Genomic DNA, 19,153 nt, shown 5'->3' with positions numbered 1-19,153 from the left:
AAACCCTATACGCAAATTTCTGACATTACATCTTGCACCACACCTTTGAGAAGCAATAGCACTTGATAGCATTTCGCTGACGTCTGCCTGTTTGTAGTAAAGACAATGATCAACCCCTCAGGTGTTGAAACTTGAAGGTCCCTGCTACACAGCTTCAACTGTCTCTTCTGCCTGGCCAAGTACTCGACCCTGAGTTGACACGACAGGCCTGCCCTGCAGAAACTCACAGCACTCTACGCGTGAAGCGCATCTTGTTTGGCGGTCAAAGCCCTCCATATTTGCCAGTACAGTTTTCCTGCTATGGTAAGACCTAGCTGTTTCCAATTCTGTTTCCAAGAAACTGAATAGGATTGTAAACGAGGTTCGACCTACCTACCACGGAGCAGTAGGCCTCGCTCAACCGCAGAAGCATACGCGTCGTTCTTTACTCAAGTGAATGTGACGTTCTCAGGATCATGATCCGCTTTGCTCGCGCGTTTGATTCTTTCACGCCACATCATGCTTCTATGATGCACGAAGCACCCTGACGGGCTCGCGGATGTTGTCCATCACCTGCACGTGAGATCACGTCAGATGTCGAGCGAGAGGTTCTCTTGTCCTGCGGACCTGCATTCATCGGAGAATTTGGTGCCTGATCGCAGATAGTCAGCATACCTATATTTCGACAGAAATTGAGTACTCGAATTACAAACCTTCTCATCACCGCTTCCAGCGTGGTTGCATTCAATTCTGCATCRTCAGGCATCTCATCGATTAACGGTACCAGGCCTGCGAACTTGTCACCTCCCCGATATGCAATGATTGCAGGCACGCCCGCGGGCTCCATCTCAGCGTCGTCGTAGTGCAGTTTCACGAAGCGGGTATCCCCATGCTTGCTCGCCAGAGTGCGAAGGCACCTCTCGAATAGGTCACTAACCTGAGACTGCTGCTTGTTAGATTATACAAGACATTGGTAGTCTCGCCAGAACTTACGTATTCGTCGTAGATGTACACCACAACGATCGTATCTGGCCCAGATTTGTCGACCGCATCCAGATAGCCCTCCCCATCCACAGTTGTGATACCACCGTATGCTTTCCTGCTGCGACTATTCAGATGCATCTTACTCTCCCGCGACCCAACCTGCATATCCCGAATCCTGCTCTGTCTCCATCTCGCCATGAATCCTTTGTCTCCCGGGCCTTCATCATCGTCCAATTCCTCGTCTTCTTCTACGATTCCATTCTCAGGGCTCGATCGGGAGGATTGCTGAGGTGGTCGTGTGCTGGCCATGGATGACCTCGCGCTGGCGCGGGAGTCACGAAAATTCTGTGCATCAGAGATGACACCTTTGGGCCCGGTGTTGGYAGCGTATCGTCGAGTGGGTATGTTCATGCTCGCCCGCGGCGTGACGGWATCCAGATCTGGAGATGGAGATGGCGGGCTGTCATCGTCGGAGAGATTGAGGATGGATTGCGCATCATCATCGTCGTCGTCTTCTGGATGTCTCATGCGGTGCTCCTTGTCTCGCAACAACTCGTTGAACTCATCCTGCGCGGCCGACATGGTGAGGAGCGCGAAGGAATTGGAATCCGTGGCACGCCTTGGGCAGGGAGGATGTGTGGTACAATAAGCAGTCGCTCAACCACTTGCAAAGGGATACCAATTTATGCGTGTTGCAGGGTGAGCACCCTACCGAGACCGCTTCAGCCAGCCCATGATGATACCACTCCATTCCCATGTGCAATTAATAGAACAAGATTGGGCGTGCCACTTCGGCAGACAAGGTTGTATCTCAATCGAGGCCGCTAAAGCCGGTGTTTGGAAAACCTTGAATCAGTGCCCGGCATTTGGAACCTAGCAAGACTACCAACAAGTGAGGTAAACCCCAGCCCCTGCACGATTAATTGTCACCTTGGATCTAAATTGATGAGGATTTTACATTCCGCTATCTTCTTAATGCCATTGGGTGTGTTATCCACACGACACTTGCAGATGCGAGTGCTTTTGAGGCTTCGCATACAGGTACATAAACACAACCTTGCGCCGGGTGAATGCTGCCAGCGGGCTAACAAGACGTCCCACTGCCCCCAAAATGCCCCCAAGGCGCCCGAGGTCGCGCCCTGGTGCTCCCATAGGTACTCAAGCAAAGTGGTGTGAAAGAAAGGTCCTCAGCCAGGTGTCTTTGAACAGACTTGGTCCCAGAATTCGGACCAGTGAGAAATAGAATCGCTTGCTCCATCCAAAGCAGTGAAGCCCGAGAAGGTTTGCGCCGCACCGGACAGGAGCGCTCTGTCCATAGGGGAGTGGGAACACACGGGCCAATSGAAGATTTTTGGACTTGTGCTGTGCACGATTGAAGTGTTGGACAGATTGGCAAAGCCTGAAGCTTTGGGTTCTGAACGACAAAGACTCTGATGTGTCGATCATGCCCAGATACGTAACTGTGAACTGATGTTAGCGCCTGCGAGGAGGAGTGTGGTCCAGATGACTTACCATTGAATCCCACGAGCCTGTGCACAGTGACATGGCATCGTTGCTCACGCCCAGGCAGCTCACACGGTTATCGTGTCCTTGTAGTGTTCCGACCCGCTCACCACGAAGGGTGTCCCAAACCTGGTGGTCGTCAGTACTCTTCACGAAGAAATGGCCGATGTGCGCCTTACCTTGCATTCAAAGTCGTCGTAGCCAGCGAACAGTAATCTACCAGACACAGAGAATGCCACAGATGTGATGCCGCAGACAGGTTCAGGAATCTTTGCGAATGTTAGAAGCCGTGTGCATGCAGATCCTCCGACCGACTTACTGTGTAGCTTTGAAGTTCGCGATCTGCGCGAATGTCGAATAACCGACACGATGCATCGTCTGAACCAGTACCAAAGGCATTGCCATTGGGGAAAAACTGGATGGCGTTGATGTCTGAGTCGTGTGCAGCAAAAGTTTGACTGCACTTCTGCTGGCGAATGTCCCAAAGCTTGGCGAACGCATCGCAAGCGCCAGAAACAAACTGATTGTTATCCAGTGGGTTGATGCTCAGGCTCATCACATCTCCAAGATGGTCTGCAAACTCCGTGATCTTCTGACCAGTCTCGATGTCCCACAGCACGMAGGTCATGTCTCCAGAGGACGTCAGTATGCGCCTATCGTTAATAAAGCGGCAACAGCTGAGGTAGCCAGAGTGCCCACTCAATTCCCGGGCCACACGAGTCGGTCCTTCCCTTGCCGACAAATTGTAGATGGAGCATATGTTGTCCAAACCACCACACGCCACGTAGTTTCCACTCGGCGWATATGCGCACGTCATGACCCATGAGGAGCGAAGGGGAATAGCATGTACCTTGTTGGTTGTATAAGCATCCCAGATGATCAGCTTCCCATCCTGCGAGGCCGAAACCAGGTGTCGCCGGTCCGTCGACCAATGCATCGCATAGATCTTGGCCAAATGTCCCTTCAGAGTGCGTTTCGTTTTCATTGTCAGTCGCGGCAGCTGCTCGGTGCGTTGTTTCGCGACATCGCGCACTGTGTAGTAAAGAAGATGGTCAGCCATGCGCATACAGACATCCGGCACAACACGCCAGGCACCACGACGTAGGGCATTGACTCACGGGTTGTGTCTGCCAGCTCGTCCTTCTTCCTCTTGATGCGGTCTTTGAGAGCTTCGGCATCGCGACGCGCTATCTGAATCCGCTGCTGCACGCTCTCATTCTGGTCCGCCATGTCGTGAGCGTACAGGCGTGTTCCAGAGGTGCGACGGGCGTGGAGTGGCGGGCTGTTGGCAGCGCAATTGGAGGTCGAGGGCGTGCTGCGCCGCAAACGGTAGCAATCGGGCTGGTGGACAGGGTGGGCGCTGGTCGTCGATAGCCCCCGCTCGCGTGCCTTCGCGATTCACGTGCCTGACGTCGTCGTCGGCGTCSTCCTGGAGAGGGTCGGCAGCAGTTTGGAGTTGTTTGTGAGTTGGTTGTGATTGCGTGAGGTTGGAGCGGGAAGCGACACCACTCCTTCCTCGCTCGGGCCAAATTACGAACTTAGTAGCTCCACGGTCCACGATCTTCACTACTCGATTAATTGCACAACCTAACCTGCTCGTCCAACTATTTACATCTACTGTACAGCGCAACTGATACAGATATTGTCGCTGAACCGTTTCCTCTCCGCCAATGGCTTTTAGTCTGTCATTTGCACTGCATCTCGCCAACACCGACTGTCGGCGCCGGCCCGTGGGCGGCTAGGAGAGCAGCGGATTTCCTGACTGCCAGGATCATAGCTGGGCAAGCTGGGCCGGAGAATGGGTGTGTGGGTGCTAGCCGGTCGGGAGAGCTGGTTGGCCATTGCAGGCTCATCTCACGATTGCGATCATTGATGCCGAAATCTAGACTGTCATTGTTTGCCCAATTTCATCTTTGCAACAACCTCGTTATCCTCGTCGTATCATCACTGATCTTCACTCTCGGCCCAAGCCCGATGCMCAAGGAACAAGACCAAATTGGGATTGGGGCTGACATTGGGCGGTTTTCCTGCAGCTCCTGCGGTGTCGCCGTAGATCCTCACCAGCTCTAGTGTGAACACCTTTGAGCGTATTGTGTTGAATGACTTGCAGCATTGCTCATGTCGTGTATCATGTAGACACGATGAACTGCATGGCTTGTATGGAGTGAAGCCACGAAGCAGCAGGATGTGACATATGCCTTGAAACGGCTGCATACCTTCAAACCCACGTCCGACCGTTGCACAGAAGCTTGTGGCCACATCGGCTGCCGCATGCTTCCTATCTGGGACTCGAATCAATGCGCTGTCATTACACTACCTTTATTGTTGTCTGAAATCGCCCGATTGGACCCAGTGTTGCACGAGTTATGTCAATGCATAATTCATTCATTCGTTCTTGTCGCTGGTGGAGTTCCATCGCACGAAGGACCGCGAGACACGGGAGAGTCACAGTGGAGTAGTAGAGGTCTCCCGAGGAAGAGTGTGGCCGGAGTTGGGCTTTCATGTCATTCCGTAGATGTGATGTATTGCCGGAGCAGTGCATCTGCCCCAGTATTTCCACCCCGCAGTTTCAAGCAATTGTCACCATGCCCGTTGAACGCCAGTGCCCTCTCTGCCACAGACATGCCGCATATCAGCAGCGTCAGACCAACTCCGACATTTCCTCGCTATCCTCTTTCCACATTGTCCATCGTGTGCGCGTTTAACGGTGCTACATTGTGTTAGTTGCTGCGCGCGTCTGCAGCGGGCTGTCCAACGCACCTTGGTGAAACCGATGTCGGTAGACTTCTCGCGGAAGCACTGACGGCAGATGTTCAGGCCATACTTGCGAATGAGACCAGCCTTGTGGGTGCAGACACGGCTACGAAGCCGTCAGTATCCTCTCCTGCGCATGCTTCRTGTATTCCAATCTTGCTCGACCTACCACTCGCGGGCTCCCTTTCCGTATGTGCGTGGGCGGCTGTACCAACTGTGCGAATTGTCAGTCGCGCTGGCTGGAGTTAGAGGACCGGAATCGCTACGAACACAGATTCGTGAGACATCTTGGCGGTGATGTGGTGGGTGTTTGGTTTGTGGGAAGTTGTTCCTGGTCTTCTGAAATTGCCGATGCTATCGAGTGCTGTTGGTCGTGTCGTGGATCTCGAATTTTGTGGTGTCGGATTTCGATTGCCAAGGCCCGAACGCCGCCATCCGGCGAGCATCCAAGGTACCTTACCTGCCTCTTCTCCTCCTTTGACATGTCATGAACAAATGTTGTCCAACAGTGATCCGACTTCGACCATGGAGATCCTTCACAGCCATGAATATCATTGGAAGAGTAGCATTGCATTTGGAAAAGATGGTAGAGAGCACGACACTCACCACAGCCCTATACGAGCTCAGCAACGCATGAACTCCTTATCTGCACAAGCAGAATAGGCCAGCCGTCCTTTACTTAAAGCAGCAACGTGACGGCAAAGACATAACTTCCTGAGTGTTGATGTTGTAGGTACTGAAAATGGTACATATCATTTGCTTAGGTATGGTTGTCCATCACGGTTCTCCATCCAAGTCACAGACAAGGCACGATACCAACCAATCACGCCACGCATGTGAAGCCAACCTCATTATGTCCGCTCTTCTCCTTCTCTTCATCTTCCGCTCGTTACGTTGAATGATGGAAATGTCGTCTTTAACAGTGTGACATTCATGTTCAAGGGTACCACTATAGGTAGGCATGCGTATCAGGTCGTTGCCACTTGGGAGAAGGGCATTGCAGCAGGACAGTACAATAGCAGCATATAGGTTGCGTAATACCATTGCCGGATACAAAATAGCTATCAGAGACACTGAGATAGTATTCGACTCCGCCGTCTGCATTGCCGCTAATATGAATGGCACGGTAACATCATTTTAGCTGAATGGAGTCCACGACGGGACACATCTCTCCCATATGCACAATATGCCCTGCCCAGCACAAAACGCCTCGCTAAATTTCAAGACATCGCCCACTCAGTTTTCCTTCCATCGCCTCGCACAATTGGTTAGAGAATCTGCCCCCAATCAGGCGTCAGCACAAACTTGCCCCTGACCTGGCCCATTCCTAACGCCCTCCCGATTTCTGGCAATTTATCCTTTTCCCTTTCCCTCTCCTCAGCCTCCTTCTTGATCCTCACCGCTTCCGCCGCGGAATCCTTGTCATTAGGYGGATCGGGAATCGGCTTCGTCTCCGGGATTTCTGCAATCAACACATTCTGCAAGAATGTTGAATCAGCACCCATGGTCAATACATAAGGAGTCCCGCCCCAATTCAGAGTCGCCTTTCCGGACCGGTGGATCTGTAGTTTTCCGACCAGGCCGGGAGGAAGGTTGAGGGACCCGTGAGGATGCTTTTTGTCGTCTTTCTTGGCTGTCCCCTTCTCCTCTTCCTTCTCGGCGTCGCCCGCGGTGTCGACTTCCATAGCATCTTGTGTCTCTGCTGTAGCAGTCTCGGGATCAGGCTTCACGGAGACTGGCGTCAGGGAGGGTAGGACAGGCGGGAATTGGAAAAGGTAGACATGATTCGCGCGATTCGCCTCCTGAGTCTTGGTTTTCTCCATTGAGAGAGTGCTCATCCCGGCCTCAGCCATGGTCACATCGCCATCGCCATCACCATCAGCGGTGGCAGCGTTCCTTCGCGTCTGGCGACCGAGCTCGGCGCGGACGTCTTTCAGATCTTTGTAGCGCCGTTTCCACTCGTCCAATTCTGCCTGGGTTTGGAATCTAGGAGGCTCGGGCAGAGGAGCGTCACTATCGTCCTCATCGTCGACGGCGTCTGCGATGGCTTTGATCTTCTCTTTGGCTTTGCGCTTCGTCTCGGGCGAAGATGGTGGGTCTTGCATTGAATCGGGTACTGGTACCGCTGTAATCCCATCGCCCTCGAACGGGATTGGAGTTGTCGGCCGCGTCTGATGCTCGTCATCGGTGGGTTCTGCCTTGATGTGTGGTTCGTTCTCGGTGTCCGAGKAGCTGTATGCCGCAGGGCGAGTGTTGTCCTTCGAGCCAGTAATCTCCAAATCCTTCTCTCGCTGCTTTCCCTTCCTCCGTTCGGTTGTTGATAGCTCGGCAGAATCGCTACTATCCACGGGTACAGCATCTTCTGCGCTCAGACCAACAGTGCGGTCCTTATGTGGCACTCGCGTTAGGCGGACAGGTGCAAGAGCATCTGCTCGTCTCGCCTTCGCATCATCTCCAGTCAGATCAATGACCTGCATCTGATCGATGTCCTGTTTGGGCATAGCAGGGTCCGCATCCTCGGCATCGCTGGATATGTAACCGCCATCTTCGGTCCTGAGCGGTCTCGCAGTATATTCTCCTCCCATGCCGTATTCTCTCTTGATACCGCTGCCACCTGATCCACCACCACCTCCACCGCCACTGCTTCCACCGCCTCCTCCCCCTCCACCAAAGGCGCTAGACGTACCACCTCCACTCCCAAATCTCCTGCTATAGGCTGCCTTGGGATCAGCACCGACCTGCCCAGCACTAAAAGGACCACTGGCGACGACTTCTTCCTTTACTCGATCGCCCATGTGTCCTCCTCTACCTCTCCCCCTTCCAGCACCTCTCCCCCGATCATTGCCTCTGTAGCCGAATTTTCGAGCCTCTCGTGCATCTTTTTTCGCCTGTGCAGCGGCTGCTTCTGCTTCTGCCGCCTTCTTCTTCGCTTCTGCTTCTGCAATCTTTTGACGTTCGGTGGCGCTTCGACGTCCTGCGAATTTAGGTGCGACGGTTGGCTTCCCTCTTCCTCGCGATGCCGGAGTCATCCGTGCTGTAGGGGCAGGTGTTGAAGAAGCCGACGGTGTTGGAGTCGCAGCAGGAGTTTCTGAAGCTCCTGCGATAGTGGCCTGTTCGACACTTGTAATGGGAGTTCCTTCGCCATTGGAGGGCTTGCTGGCCGGTGGAGGTGGTCTTCTGGGCGGCATCTTCAACGGCAAAGGAGTGAAGTGGATGTCGTGGAGTGGAACAGCTTGGATCGCGAGCTAGATTAATTTTTGGCTCGAGATCTATCAGCTGAAAGGTGGGGTGACGCGAGTCATGCAGCCGTCGCCCTTGGAGACAGATTTGTTGACAGTCCGAACTTGCGTTTGACTTTCCAAGAGCCGTACCAATTGGAAGACCTGGCAGTGTCGATCACAAACGCCTGGATATCGTGGCACTGGCGGTAAGGATGTCATGTATGTTCCTCTCTGCCTAAGATTCCAACATTCTCTCGAAGCTGTACAAGACGAATTGGCTGCATTGCTGCTGTTCCCGCCCTTTTTCCTACCATCAACAACAAACGCTGTGATTTCGACTGTCCACGACACTTCCACCACCCCTCCCGCCGTCATGGCCATGCAAGAGTACCACTCCACCGCTAGTTCCCCAAGTCTACGCAGCCGTACCCCCATCGACCCCTCCCTGATGGAGAGCGACTGTGATGGCGGAGGCAACGTTAAAGTCGTCGTTCGCGTCCGCAGATTCATCCAACGCGACCTTGACGTGGGCGCGACTTGCATTGTGCGAATGAATCCACAAACACAAGAGACGAAACTTCTCCCACCCGCAGTCATTCCTGGCTCTCGGCGCCAGCAAGAAGAGAAGTCCTTTACGTTCGACAAGTCATTCTGGTCGCATGACGACAAGGATGCCCACTACGCACAACAAGAGGACATCTTCTCTTCCTTTGGAGAGGAGTTTCTGGATCACAACTTCGATGGCTACCACACGTGTATCTTTGCCTACGGCCAGACCGGCAGTGGAAAGTCGTACACGATGATGGGAACACCGAACGAGCCTGGTCTTATCCCACGCACTTGCAGGGGCTTGTTCGAACGTGTCGAAGCGGAGCAGAACGGCAGCATAACCTACAACGTTCATGTCTCCTACTTCGAGATCTACAACGAACATGTCAAGGACTTGCTCACTCCAAGGGTCACACCTCCAGCTTATCTCAAGATCCGCGAAAGCAAAAGCGATGGTGTATACGTCCAGAACCTCACGGACGAGCCAGTCAAAAGCTATGAGGATATCGAGCGTTTGATGAAGATGGGCGACCTCAATCGCACCACGGCTTCCACCAAGATGAACGATACATCTTCACGTTCCCACGCCGTCTTTACACTCACCCTCAAGCAGATTCAGCATGACATCGCAACGGACAGCACAATTGAGCGTCTTGCCCGAATGCGTCTCGTCGATCTTGCAGGCTCCGAGCGAGCAGGACGTACAGAAGCGACCGGTCAACGTCTACGCGAAGGAGGCAACATCAATCAATCTCTCAGCACCCTCGGTCGTGTGATCGGCGCTCTCTCAGATCCAAGGCGCCAACGTGCTTCCCGTGCACCAGGCCTTCAAAACCAAACCAAGCGTCGTGCAGATGTGGTACCTTACAGAGACAGTGTCCTCACCTGGCTGCTCAGGGATTCCCTCGGCGGTAACAGCAAGACTGCAATGGTTGCTTGCATTTCACCAACCGATTACGAGGAGACCCTCTCAACACTCCGCTACGCCGATCAAGCGAAGAAGATCAGAACCAAGGCACACGTCAACCAGGATGCCATTTCAGCAGCTGAGCGAGATGCGAAGATTATGGATCTGCAGGAGACGATCAAGTCTTTGCAATTGAGTGTCAGCGCTGCGTCGGCCAGAAAGCGAGACGAGGCAGATCGTGCGAGAGATGAGCTGGAGGACTACCAGCGGGAAGTCAGCAAGATGCAGCGAGCCATGGAGGAGAGTCGTGCGGTTTCAGACGTCAAGATCCGGGCTTTGACGCTTGAGGTGGAGGAATTGAGACCGGCCAATCTTGCTTTGACGACGGAGGTGGAGGCATTGAGGAGACATTTGGCGCTCGCGTTGGGAGAGCTGAAGAACCCGATCATTCTACCAAAGACAGTGTATGCCGCAGAGGACGAGGAGAATCGTGATCCCGAGGAGGGATACGAGGGAGACCATGATGATTGGGACAGTGGTGTTGGCGATGAGTGTTCTGACGCGAGCGGAGAGTTTTCGCACGAGGATTGGCAGGCTGAGGTTGATGCTCTGTTGAATGATATTGGACTGTTCAAGAGGAAGGTCCAGGACGATCGGGACAGGTTTCCAACGGTTGAGGAGAGTGGACTGGATACTGTGTTGGAKCGGACTAAAGGAGTTAAGAGGGAGAGTACTGGAGCGGTCTAAACCATCACTGGAATGCTGGGTCAGAGCAGAAAGATGCTGGGAGAGCTGAATGGCAACTGAGATCTCTTGGGTGGAAGGTTGGGAGGTAAATATGCTTGCTGACGCAGACCAAGCTTTTGGGGAACGCTCTGCGCAAGCAGCACACATGCGGCCCCCAGCTTGATGGAAGCGACCTTTGTGACGATCAACATGCGAGAGATTGATGAAAAGACGACACCACGCCGCATGACGAAGACCGAATGTTGAGCCTATTACTTCCTTTAAGCATAGTATAGCACAGCGAGCGAGCGATTGTCATTCAGTAGATATAGGACTTATCAAGTGTCTTGTTCCCTCGCCGGACCTCCGCGACCTTTCACTTTTTAAAACCTAAGGTAAGGTATTCTAAGATATATGTATTTCACAATGTATATAGCTTCAACTAGAGTCGTAAGCTTATCTACTATAAACCTATAGTTTAAGTAGGTTCCGATAGATAAATACTATATAATCGTCGCTGTCGCTGTTTTTAGGGTTATAATATTAGGGTTGGTGTGAGCGACAACGAGGTATTATATCGTCGATAGCGATGAGAACGATAATTCACCTATAGAATACGTATACTTCTAGCTAGAAATTAGATCTATAACGCGTTTAAGCTATATAATCTATAGGATAGATATATCGCAACTTTTCGACGTACGAGATGAAGTTCTTCGGAAGTCCGCAGAGGGGACAACACACCTGACAAAGAGTGTACCACATCCACAATTGTACGCACTAGCTAAAGTCCGATTGTATTTGTACATCATTCTGGTAAAGGCATGCGCCTACCGCTTCCAGCTAAGCTTGCCGTTGTTGGAGTCTGTCTTCCTCAACAGAATCTCCTCGACCTTCTCCTTGACACCCTGCTTCCCGTCAGTCTTCTGGATGAAGTGGTCCACAATCTCCTCCTTTGTCTTGTTTTCGAACACCAAATCCCTCACYTCATTTTCCCTGGGTAGACCAAGCCAAGCGTGAGGGTAGCCCTTGTAATCGTTGCCGTGGCTGCCTGCGTCTTGGCCCAACAGCTCAAAGTTAGAAGAGTTGCTGAAATCAAAGAATGCATCGACGTCCTGATCGGAGACCTTATCGAGTGTCGCGGGAGTCCAGCTTGGTGTGCGCTTGGGTTTGTCCACAAGAAGAGCAGTGACACCCTCGATGAAATCCGGGTGCTCCATGAACTTTGACGCGATGGCGTGCTCATTTCGGAATGTCTGCGCCATGCTCCACTGGTTACCTTGACGGAGCTGTTTGTAGGTGACTTTGACAGAGGTGGGAGAGCGCTGGAGGATGGTCTTTAGCGTCTTCTCGGCCCATTCGGGAATCTCTCGACCGCCTTTGCTCTCGGGACTCATTCCAATCATGCCTTCCAGAGCCTTTAGAGCTTGGGAGAGCGAGTTGGCGGGCTGGAAGACGTAGTCTATTGCGGCGCGAATGTTGCCTCCCACGGGCGCTGCAATGGGTTGATCGTGAGGGAGCCCCGTACAGAATTCCTCAATGGTGGAGTTGATGATACGGAAGCGCGCGGAGAGGTTGTCGTAGTCCTTGAAGGACAGCTCGGCTAATCTGGCTTCCAGGTCTGGAAGAGAGGACGAGTGAATGTAGTGGGTTGCAATCCCGGCGTAGAAGACAGCCGGTCCTTTGAGCTGCTCAGAGGTCAGGGCACAATATGTTCCAAGCTCTCCGTCCATGCGAGGGAGGAAGAACGATGCGCCGACGTCTGGGAAGAAACCGATGGTGGTCTCCGGCATAGCGAAAACGGTGTTTTCGGTCGCAATGCGGAAGGGGGCATGCAGGGAGAGGCCTACACCGCCGCCCATGGTGATGCCGTCGATGAAGGCAACGTATGGCTTGGAGTAGGTGGAGATCAGGTGGTCGAGCTTGTATTCCAGGGCGAAGTAGTCTTTGCTCTCTTGTTGGCCCTCCACTCCCTCCTTGTTACGCTGTGCCAGCCAGGCGACATCTCCTCCTGCACAAAAGGCGCGACCCTCGCCCTTGATCACCACCACATTCGCGAGGTCGCTCTTGCTCCATTCCCGTAGACGAGGGACAATCTTGCGGGCCATGCTGCCATTGAGCGAATTCAGCTTCTTGGGCCGGTTGAGGGTGATGCTCCGGACGCCTCCCTGGGTGCTGAAGAGCACATCGTTTGGCTCGTCTCCGGGCAGTTCTTTGATTTCGCTTGCGCTGGCAAACTACGTTGGCTAAGGTCAGTCAGTCAGTCYCCATGTGGTGGAGTGTACTTTCGCAGGCGTACAGTTCTCGAAGAAGATGCCATCGCCATCGCAGGACTTTGGATCTTTGCTCTTAAAGGCATCGTGATGGGACGCGCAGATGCGATCCTTCGACAGCAGGTTGAGAACATTGAAAGGACGACCTTTCCGGGCAGGTCGAATGCTTAAGGTGTGTTGTCTTCGAGCTATTTCCAAGCCTAACGCAACGCATCAAGACCTCGGCTTCGTCGATCTCTTATGGTGAAATTCGCGATTGAATCAACTGAAGATGCCGTACTCCTCGTCTGTGTCGGAGTTTGGTGTAGTCCTGCGAGCCGGTATATTAGCCGTGGTGAGTGGATGGAAATGAGGATGTCTTTCCAGATCATCGCTGCGAAGCAAGCTGGAGTTTGTGCACGCTCCTCCAAAGTTCTGACTTCCTAGCGCGGACTCTAAAAGTTCGCCTCATTGATGTCTCCGTACTGTATCCAACTTGACCATTGTCCATCACGCACACTCATTCCAGTCATGTCGTCCGCCATCGCTCGCATTTTCCGGACTTCTGGAGCTCTGCGTGCTGCCAACCAAAATCCGCTACAGGCAGCGCTGCGACCATGCGCCCAGAAGCAGTTCTTGTCCGCAGCTGCGCGCTCATACGCGACGGCTTTCACTCGCGATAAACCACATGTCAACATTGGTACAATTGGTCACGTCGATCACGGAAAGGTATGGAAAAATGAGCCGGAAACGAGGACACAATGTGTCAAGAATGGTTTCCAGCAAGCAATGGCCCACGATATGGAATACTGACATCAGGATGCAGACTACCCTCACAGCAGCAATCACCAAGCGACAGGCAGAAAAGGGCTTTGCAAGCTTCCTCGAGTATGGCGCTATTGACAAGGCTCCCGAGGAGCGAAAGCGTGGAATCACCATTTCAACCGCCCACATCGAGTACCAAACCGACAACCGCCACTACGCCCACGTCGATTGCCCTGGTCACGCCGATTACATCAAGAACATGATTACCGGAGCCGCCTCTATGGACGGTGCTATCATCGTGGTCGCCGCCTCAGATGGACAGATGCCACAGACTCGTGAGCACTTGCTGCTCGCGCGTCAAGTCGGTGTTCAGCGCATAGTAGTGTTTGTGAACAAAGTCGATGCCATCGAGGACAAGGAGATGTTGGAGCTCGTCGAGATGGAGATGCGTGAGCTGCTCTCCTCGTACGGCTTCGAGGGTGATGAGACTCCCATTATTATGGGATCTGCCCTCTGCGCTTTGGACGGTCGTCGGCCGGAGATTGGCGTTACACRAATCGACAACCTTCTCGAGGCAGTCGACACGTGGATCCCTACTCCAGAGCGTGATACCGAGAAGCCCTTCTTGATGTCTGTCGAGGATGTCTTCTCTATCCCCGGTCGTGGAACTGTTGCTTCTGGCCGTGTGGAGCGTGGTGTGTTGAAGAAGGATTCTGAAGTCGAGCTGGTCGGCAAGAACGCCGCTCCCATCAAGACCAAGGTCACCGACATCGAGACCTTCAAGAAGTCTTGTGACGAGTCCCGCGCAGGTGACAACTCGGGTCTGCTTCTCCGTGGTATCAAGCGTGAGGACGTTCAGCGTGGTATGATTATCGCCCGTCCGGGTACCACCAAGGCCCACTCCAAGTTCCTGACCTCGCTTTACGTCCTTACCAAGGAGGAGGGCGGACGTCACACTGGTTTCCATAACAACTACAAGCCTCAGCTGTTCGTGCGAACGGCTGATGAGGCAGCGACACTTTGCTGGCCAGAGGGCAGCGAGCAACTCGCTGAGAACAAGATGATCATGCCAGGAGACAACGTGGAGATGGTTTGCAACATTCACAAGCCGCTTGCCATTGAGCAGGGTCAGCGATTCAATGTTCGTGAAGGTGGCAGGACCGTTGCTACTGGACTMATCACTCGTCTGTTGGATTAGACGAGACGGTGAAGTAGAATTGATACGACAGTAGGGATGAACGGCGCGACGAACCGCGTTCGGTGGTCGTTGCCTCTACGCCAGGCATATACGGCCTCTGAATGATCCTGACGGTGAACGAGGATGTGTAAGATGACCATGTACAGGCTGCGAGCTGCACTCAACTTTGAGGATGGAATGGTTGTATTAGCTGTACTTTACTAGAGCTCTGCGGGGTGTATTAGGAGAAGGCAGGGGAAGGAGAAAGGCGTCGCATTGTCCTGGCGTTTCTGTACATCATAGGGCTATGGTAGAAAAGCCAATCCCAGCTCTTAAGACTGTACTTTTTCTAGGCATTGCAGTAGGTTGTAAGCCTGGCGTCTGCTGATATGTCCAAGAGCATCTTTAGGTCGATAACCTGAGCCTCCCTTCGTATCAACCCCAGGTCTACCGGTCTTCTAGTTTCAAGCTCGGGAGTCACCCCTAAGCTTATACCCTTTGCAACATCACCATTGGAATCGTATCCTTTCTAGGCATTGCAGTAAGTTAGTAAGTTAGATTTCTGCTCAGAGGTCAACCATCCAYCCCCATTTTGGTTAAGCTCACTGCTTGTCATCGGCATGAAAACATTTACTATTTCTTCATCTCATACTCAATTTCGGTTGTGCTTAGGTTMTGCCTGTGATCGACATACATAGAAAGCTTCGCCATTTCTCGAAGTGACCAGGAACTCACAGCACTTATTAGAGGCGGCAATCTTCAATTTCACCGGCGGTAAATGGCTGTCATTGAGAGGACCCTGACTTCATGCCTGAGGCATCTATCATGTGAAGATGACAAAGGAGTCGTACGCTAAGGTAACTGCGCTTTCCGACCGCACTCCACCTTTAGGCTTCTAGTGAGATAAACATTCAGGCCCTCAATCTGCCAAAATCACCACCACCCGCCTAGATCATGGCGTTTCTTTTCGATAAAGTCAAGCAGGCGGTCAGCGATGTCGAGAGCAAGATGAAAGCCACCACCACCGGAAAGCCAACGCATTCTCATACCCATCAAAATGAGCAATGCTCAGACAATGATTCGCATCATATGCACCGATATCAGTCCTTCGCTCCACAGCGCGAGGGTAATGAAGTGAAGTGGTTTGTGGACGGCTGGTATGGACTTGTCGATCGCAACTCAGTGGATCTTACAATCGCTGACGGCCAAAACGCTCCTACATGTGGGCGGTCAGCATGGCTCTAGAGCACGCCCAGAAAGAGATCTGGATCCTTGACTGGTTGGTCATTTGCTCTGAAAGATACTTTGTGCTGTGAATGACATTTATTGCAGGTGGCTTTCACCAGAACTCTATCTTCGCCGACCACCAGCCAAAAACGAGCAGTACCGGCTCGACCGTCTTCTCTTCGCGGCCGCTAATCGGGGCGTCCGAATCAACATCATTGTTTACAAGGAAGTCACACAGGCATTGACTCTATCCTCACACCATACGAAGCATTGGCTGGAGGACAATGACAAGACTGGAAACATCAAAGTCTTCCGCCACCCTGATCACTTACCAGATAAGCAGTACGTATAAATACGACCATAAAACCTTCCTGTTTGTCGCATTGCTAACTTCTTTTGCAGGGTAATTTTAACCAAAACATTGGCCACTTGCGTTTGACACATTTACTAATTCTACCCCTTTATGTGCAGAATCTGGCATCCAGTTTCATGACAAGCATCAAGCAGACTGGTATGAGCGCCGCGGGCCTTGCACAGCTTTCTGGAGATGCACTCAAAACCATCTATGGAATGAACGATGATGCGATCCTCTACTGGGCTCATCATGAGAAGCTGTGTCTGGTCGACGGAAAGACTGCCTTTATGGGCGGCCTCGACTTGTGCTATGGAAGATGGGACACGAACCAACACAGTATTAGCGACGCTCATCCAGAGGACTTGGGGCAAATTGTCTTTCCCGGCCAAGATTACAACGTACGTGCGTCACGTGATGTCATTAACCCTTTTCTAACATCAAATCCCAGAACGCTAGAATATCTGATTTTGRGGACGTCTCGCATTGGGAGAACAACAAGCTTGATCGCAGATACAACAGTCGAATGGGCTGGTCTGATGTCGCTCTTTGCGCTAAAGGTCCTGTGGCAGAAGATCTGAAGGCCCATTTCGTTCAGCGCTGGAATTTCATCTACTACGAGAAGTACGACGTACGCCAGCAAGCCCGATATCAACCTCTGGTGTACAAACCGACGCGGGCAGGCATCATTGGTCATCCATACAACCAAGCTGAGGGTGGTGCTGAAAATGAAATCGACGGCCAGTATCATGGCTTTCGTGTAAGTCACCATAGGGTAGAAAGCAGACAGCAGTTCGGAAGTGTCTCTCGAGCTGCACTATGTCTCTGCCTACATCGCAATTTCAGACTCCGCTAATCATTCTAATCTTCGCTTTGTAGGCGAAGATGAAGCAGCAATTGGAAACTGGCCGGGCCCGGCTGGAAGCAGGTCTGCGAGAGGAGTTCCGCGAGACGGAAGACCTTCCGAGTGGTCCCCTGGGAGGCGTGCACTGCCAGATCCTGCGCTCGTGTGGAAAGTGGAGTCATGGGGTTGCGGTCGAGCACTCAATTGCGAACGCCTACATTGAAGTCATCAAAAACTCGCAGCACTTCATATTTTTAGAGCAGCAATTTTTCATCACTGCCTCTGGCGACAAACAGAAGCCAATCACCAACCTCATTGGCGCCGCCATCGTTGAGAGGGCGCTTCGTGCCGCGAGAAACAACGAGGACTGGCACATGATTATCAACATTCCATCTGTGCCCGCCTTTGCTGGTGACCTGAAAGCGGATGGCTCGCTCGGTACTCGAGCAATCATGGAATTCCAATACAACTCGATCAACCGTGGAGGGCACAGTATCATGGAGACCATCGCAAGGGAGGGAGTGGACCCCATGCGGTATATCAGATTTTACAACCTTCGCAGCTACGATCGGATCAACACAAACGCTGCCATGTCTAAGGCAGAGCAGCGGTCTGGTGTCTCATATGACGATGCTCGGAAAGGTTATGTAAGTGGAAACAAACTCCGCAACTTTATCTGGTGGAGTATGGGCAGAGCTAATTTAATCCTCAATAGGATCAAAAATATGGCAACACCACCGACTCTCAGGAGTACGGACAAGAATACGCCGGAGCTTCTGAAGATAATGAGAATGCACTCAATCGGTACCAGAACGCAGCGCAGCAGGTTCGTGGAAGTGATCCTGGCCGTTGGGACACAGTCGCAGAGTGCTACATGCTCAATGGTCCGGATATTCGTTCTGTGCCTTGGGACGGCACGGCGCAAGAGGAGATGGATGCCTTCGTTTCGGAAGAACTGTACATCCACTCTAAGCTCCTCATAGCCGACGACAGAATTGTTCTCTGCGGCAGTGCAAACTTGAATGATCGCTCTCAGCTCGGCTACCATGACAGCGAGATTGCCATGTTGATCGAAGACCCACAGGAGATCGATTCATCCATGGCAGGTCGCCCATGGAAAGCGTCTTACTACGCCGCGAGTCTGCGACGACAGATCTTTCGAAAGCATCTCGGACTACTACCCCCCCAGGACTACCAGCGACCGGATGCGAATTTCACTCCCGTCGGCCAACCCAATGTGTACGACTGGGGCAGTCGCGAAGATCACGCAGTCGCGGACCCGCTTTCGGAGTCGTTTGAGGCTCTCTGGAAGACCACCGCTGCCAACAACACTGCAGCTTTCGCCAAGGTCTTCCACCCAGTTCCTGATGATTCAGTCCGTAACTGGAAAGACTACGATAACTACTACGGCCGATTCTTCAAGGCCGATGACGCGAAGAAGGGAGCAAAGGACGTTGAGAGGCCGAGTACTTGGAAGTGGGGCCATGTTGTCGCAGAGTCCTTTTCACCTGGCGAACAGGGCTTGGCTGAGGTCAAAGAGATCCTTAGTCGGATCAAGGGTAACCTGGTTGAGATGCCATTGATGTTCCTTAAGGAGGAAGACATCGCCAAGGAGGGGTTGGGTCTCAACTCGTTCACCGAGACGGTGTATACTTGAGTTGTGTGGTTGCGAAGAGCGCTTCAGTGGATGTTTTACGCTATACGACTTAAAGGCCTAGTGGTCTACGGTTCTTTCATGAAGGGAGCATTCAGGCGCCGATCATGCAGAAAAGCTGCCAATACCAACGATTATTAAACCAAACTTGACAAGCGAGAGGAGAAAAGCATTACAGTAATCCGAACCCTATTGCATATGACTACAATGAATGAGCATCGCCCGCAGCTGCTCAAAGCCGAGGAAACTAGATACAAAA

General features: G+C 52.5%; 8 protein-coding genes; 3 read left to right on the top strand and 5 right to left on the bottom strand.

Moving 5' to 3' along the window:
* Positions 1–569: 569 nt before the first annotated feature.
* On the bottom strand, positions 570–1,545 carry RCC_09334 (uncharacterized protein; the record flags this gene model as incomplete). XM_023774576.1 has 3 exons in its annotated part: positions 570–606; positions 693–916; positions 973–1,545. 3 exons carry the CDS (start codon positions 1,543–1,545, stop codon positions 570–572), a joined length of 834 nt encoding a protein of 277 aa, XP_023630344.1.
* An 860-nt stretch (positions 1,546–2,405) lies between these two features.
* Positions 2,406–3,696, bottom strand: RCC_09333 (G-protein beta subunit; the record flags this gene model as incomplete). XM_023774575.1 has 5 exons in its annotated part: positions 2,406–2,423; positions 2,476–2,595; positions 2,646–2,735; positions 2,786–3,498; positions 3,585–3,696. The coding sequence occupies 5 exons, from the start codon at positions 3,694–3,696 to the stop codon at positions 2,406–2,408; spliced, it is 1,053 nt and encodes a 350-aa protein (XP_023630343.1).
* Positions 3,697–5,167: 1,471 nt separating this feature from the next.
* Positions 5,168–5,507, bottom strand: RCC_09332 (40S ribosomal protein S29-A; the record flags this gene model as incomplete). XM_023774574.1 has 4 exons in its annotated part: positions 5,168–5,176; positions 5,227–5,326; positions 5,390–5,434; positions 5,491–5,507. The coding sequence occupies 4 exons, from the start codon at positions 5,505–5,507 to the stop codon at positions 5,168–5,170; spliced, it is 171 nt and encodes a 56-aa protein (XP_023630342.1).
* Positions 5,508–6,488: 981 nt separating this feature from the next.
* RCC_09331 (uncharacterized protein) lies at positions 6,489–8,408 on the bottom strand (the record flags this gene model as incomplete). Its single annotated transcript, XM_023774573.1, has 1 exon — positions 6,489–8,408. The coding sequence occupies one exon, from the start codon at positions 8,406–8,408 to the stop codon at positions 6,489–6,491; it is 1,920 nt and encodes a 639-aa protein (XP_023630341.1).
* A 406-nt stretch (positions 8,409–8,814) lies between these two features.
* Positions 8,815–10,644, top strand: RCC_09330 (related to kinesin-like protein KIF1C; the record flags this gene model as incomplete). Its single annotated transcript, XM_023774572.1, has 1 exon — positions 8,815–10,644. One exon carries the CDS (start codon positions 8,815–8,817, stop codon positions 10,642–10,644), a length of 1,830 nt encoding a protein of 609 aa, XP_023630340.1.
* An 809-nt stretch (positions 10,645–11,453) lies between these two features.
* Positions 11,454–12,982, bottom strand: RCC_09329 (related to 3-hydroxyisobutyryl-CoA hydrolase, mitochondrial precursor; the record flags this gene model as incomplete). XM_023774571.1 has 2 exons in its annotated part: positions 11,454–12,860; positions 12,923–12,982. The coding sequence occupies 2 exons, from the start codon at positions 12,980–12,982 to the stop codon at positions 11,454–11,456; spliced, it is 1,467 nt and encodes a 488-aa protein (XP_023630339.1).
* A 424-nt stretch (positions 12,983–13,406) lies between these two features.
* On the top strand, positions 13,407–14,838 carry RCC_09328 (probable translation elongation factor EF-Tu precursor, mitochondrial; the record flags this gene model as incomplete). XM_023774570.1 has 2 exons in its annotated part: positions 13,407–13,604; positions 13,702–14,838. The coding sequence occupies 2 exons, from the start codon at positions 13,407–13,409 to the stop codon at positions 14,836–14,838; spliced, it is 1,335 nt and encodes a 444-aa protein (XP_023630338.1).
* A 1,214-nt stretch (positions 14,839–16,052) lies between these two features.
* RCC_09327 (related to phospholipase D1) lies at positions 16,053–18,897 on the top strand (the record flags this gene model as incomplete). XM_023774569.1 has 6 exons in its annotated part: positions 16,053–16,096; positions 16,150–16,386; positions 16,530–16,797; positions 16,848–17,156; positions 17,276–17,887; positions 17,956–18,897. 6 exons carry the CDS (start codon positions 16,053–16,055, stop codon positions 18,895–18,897), a joined length of 2,412 nt encoding a protein of 803 aa, XP_023630337.1.
* Between the last annotated feature and the right edge of the window lie 256 nt (positions 18,898–19,153).

Source organism: Ramularia collo-cygni (genome assembly GCF_900074925.1).
Source record: "Ramularia collo-cygni strain URUG2 genome assembly, contig: RCC_scaffold17, whole genome shotgun sequence".
Lineage (NCBI taxonomy): Eukaryota > Fungi > Ascomycota > Dothideomycetes > Mycosphaerellales > Mycosphaerellaceae > Ramularia > Ramularia collo-cygni.
Note: the sequence above shows the minus strand (reverse complement) of the source record. Positions and strands in the feature narration are given on the sequence as shown.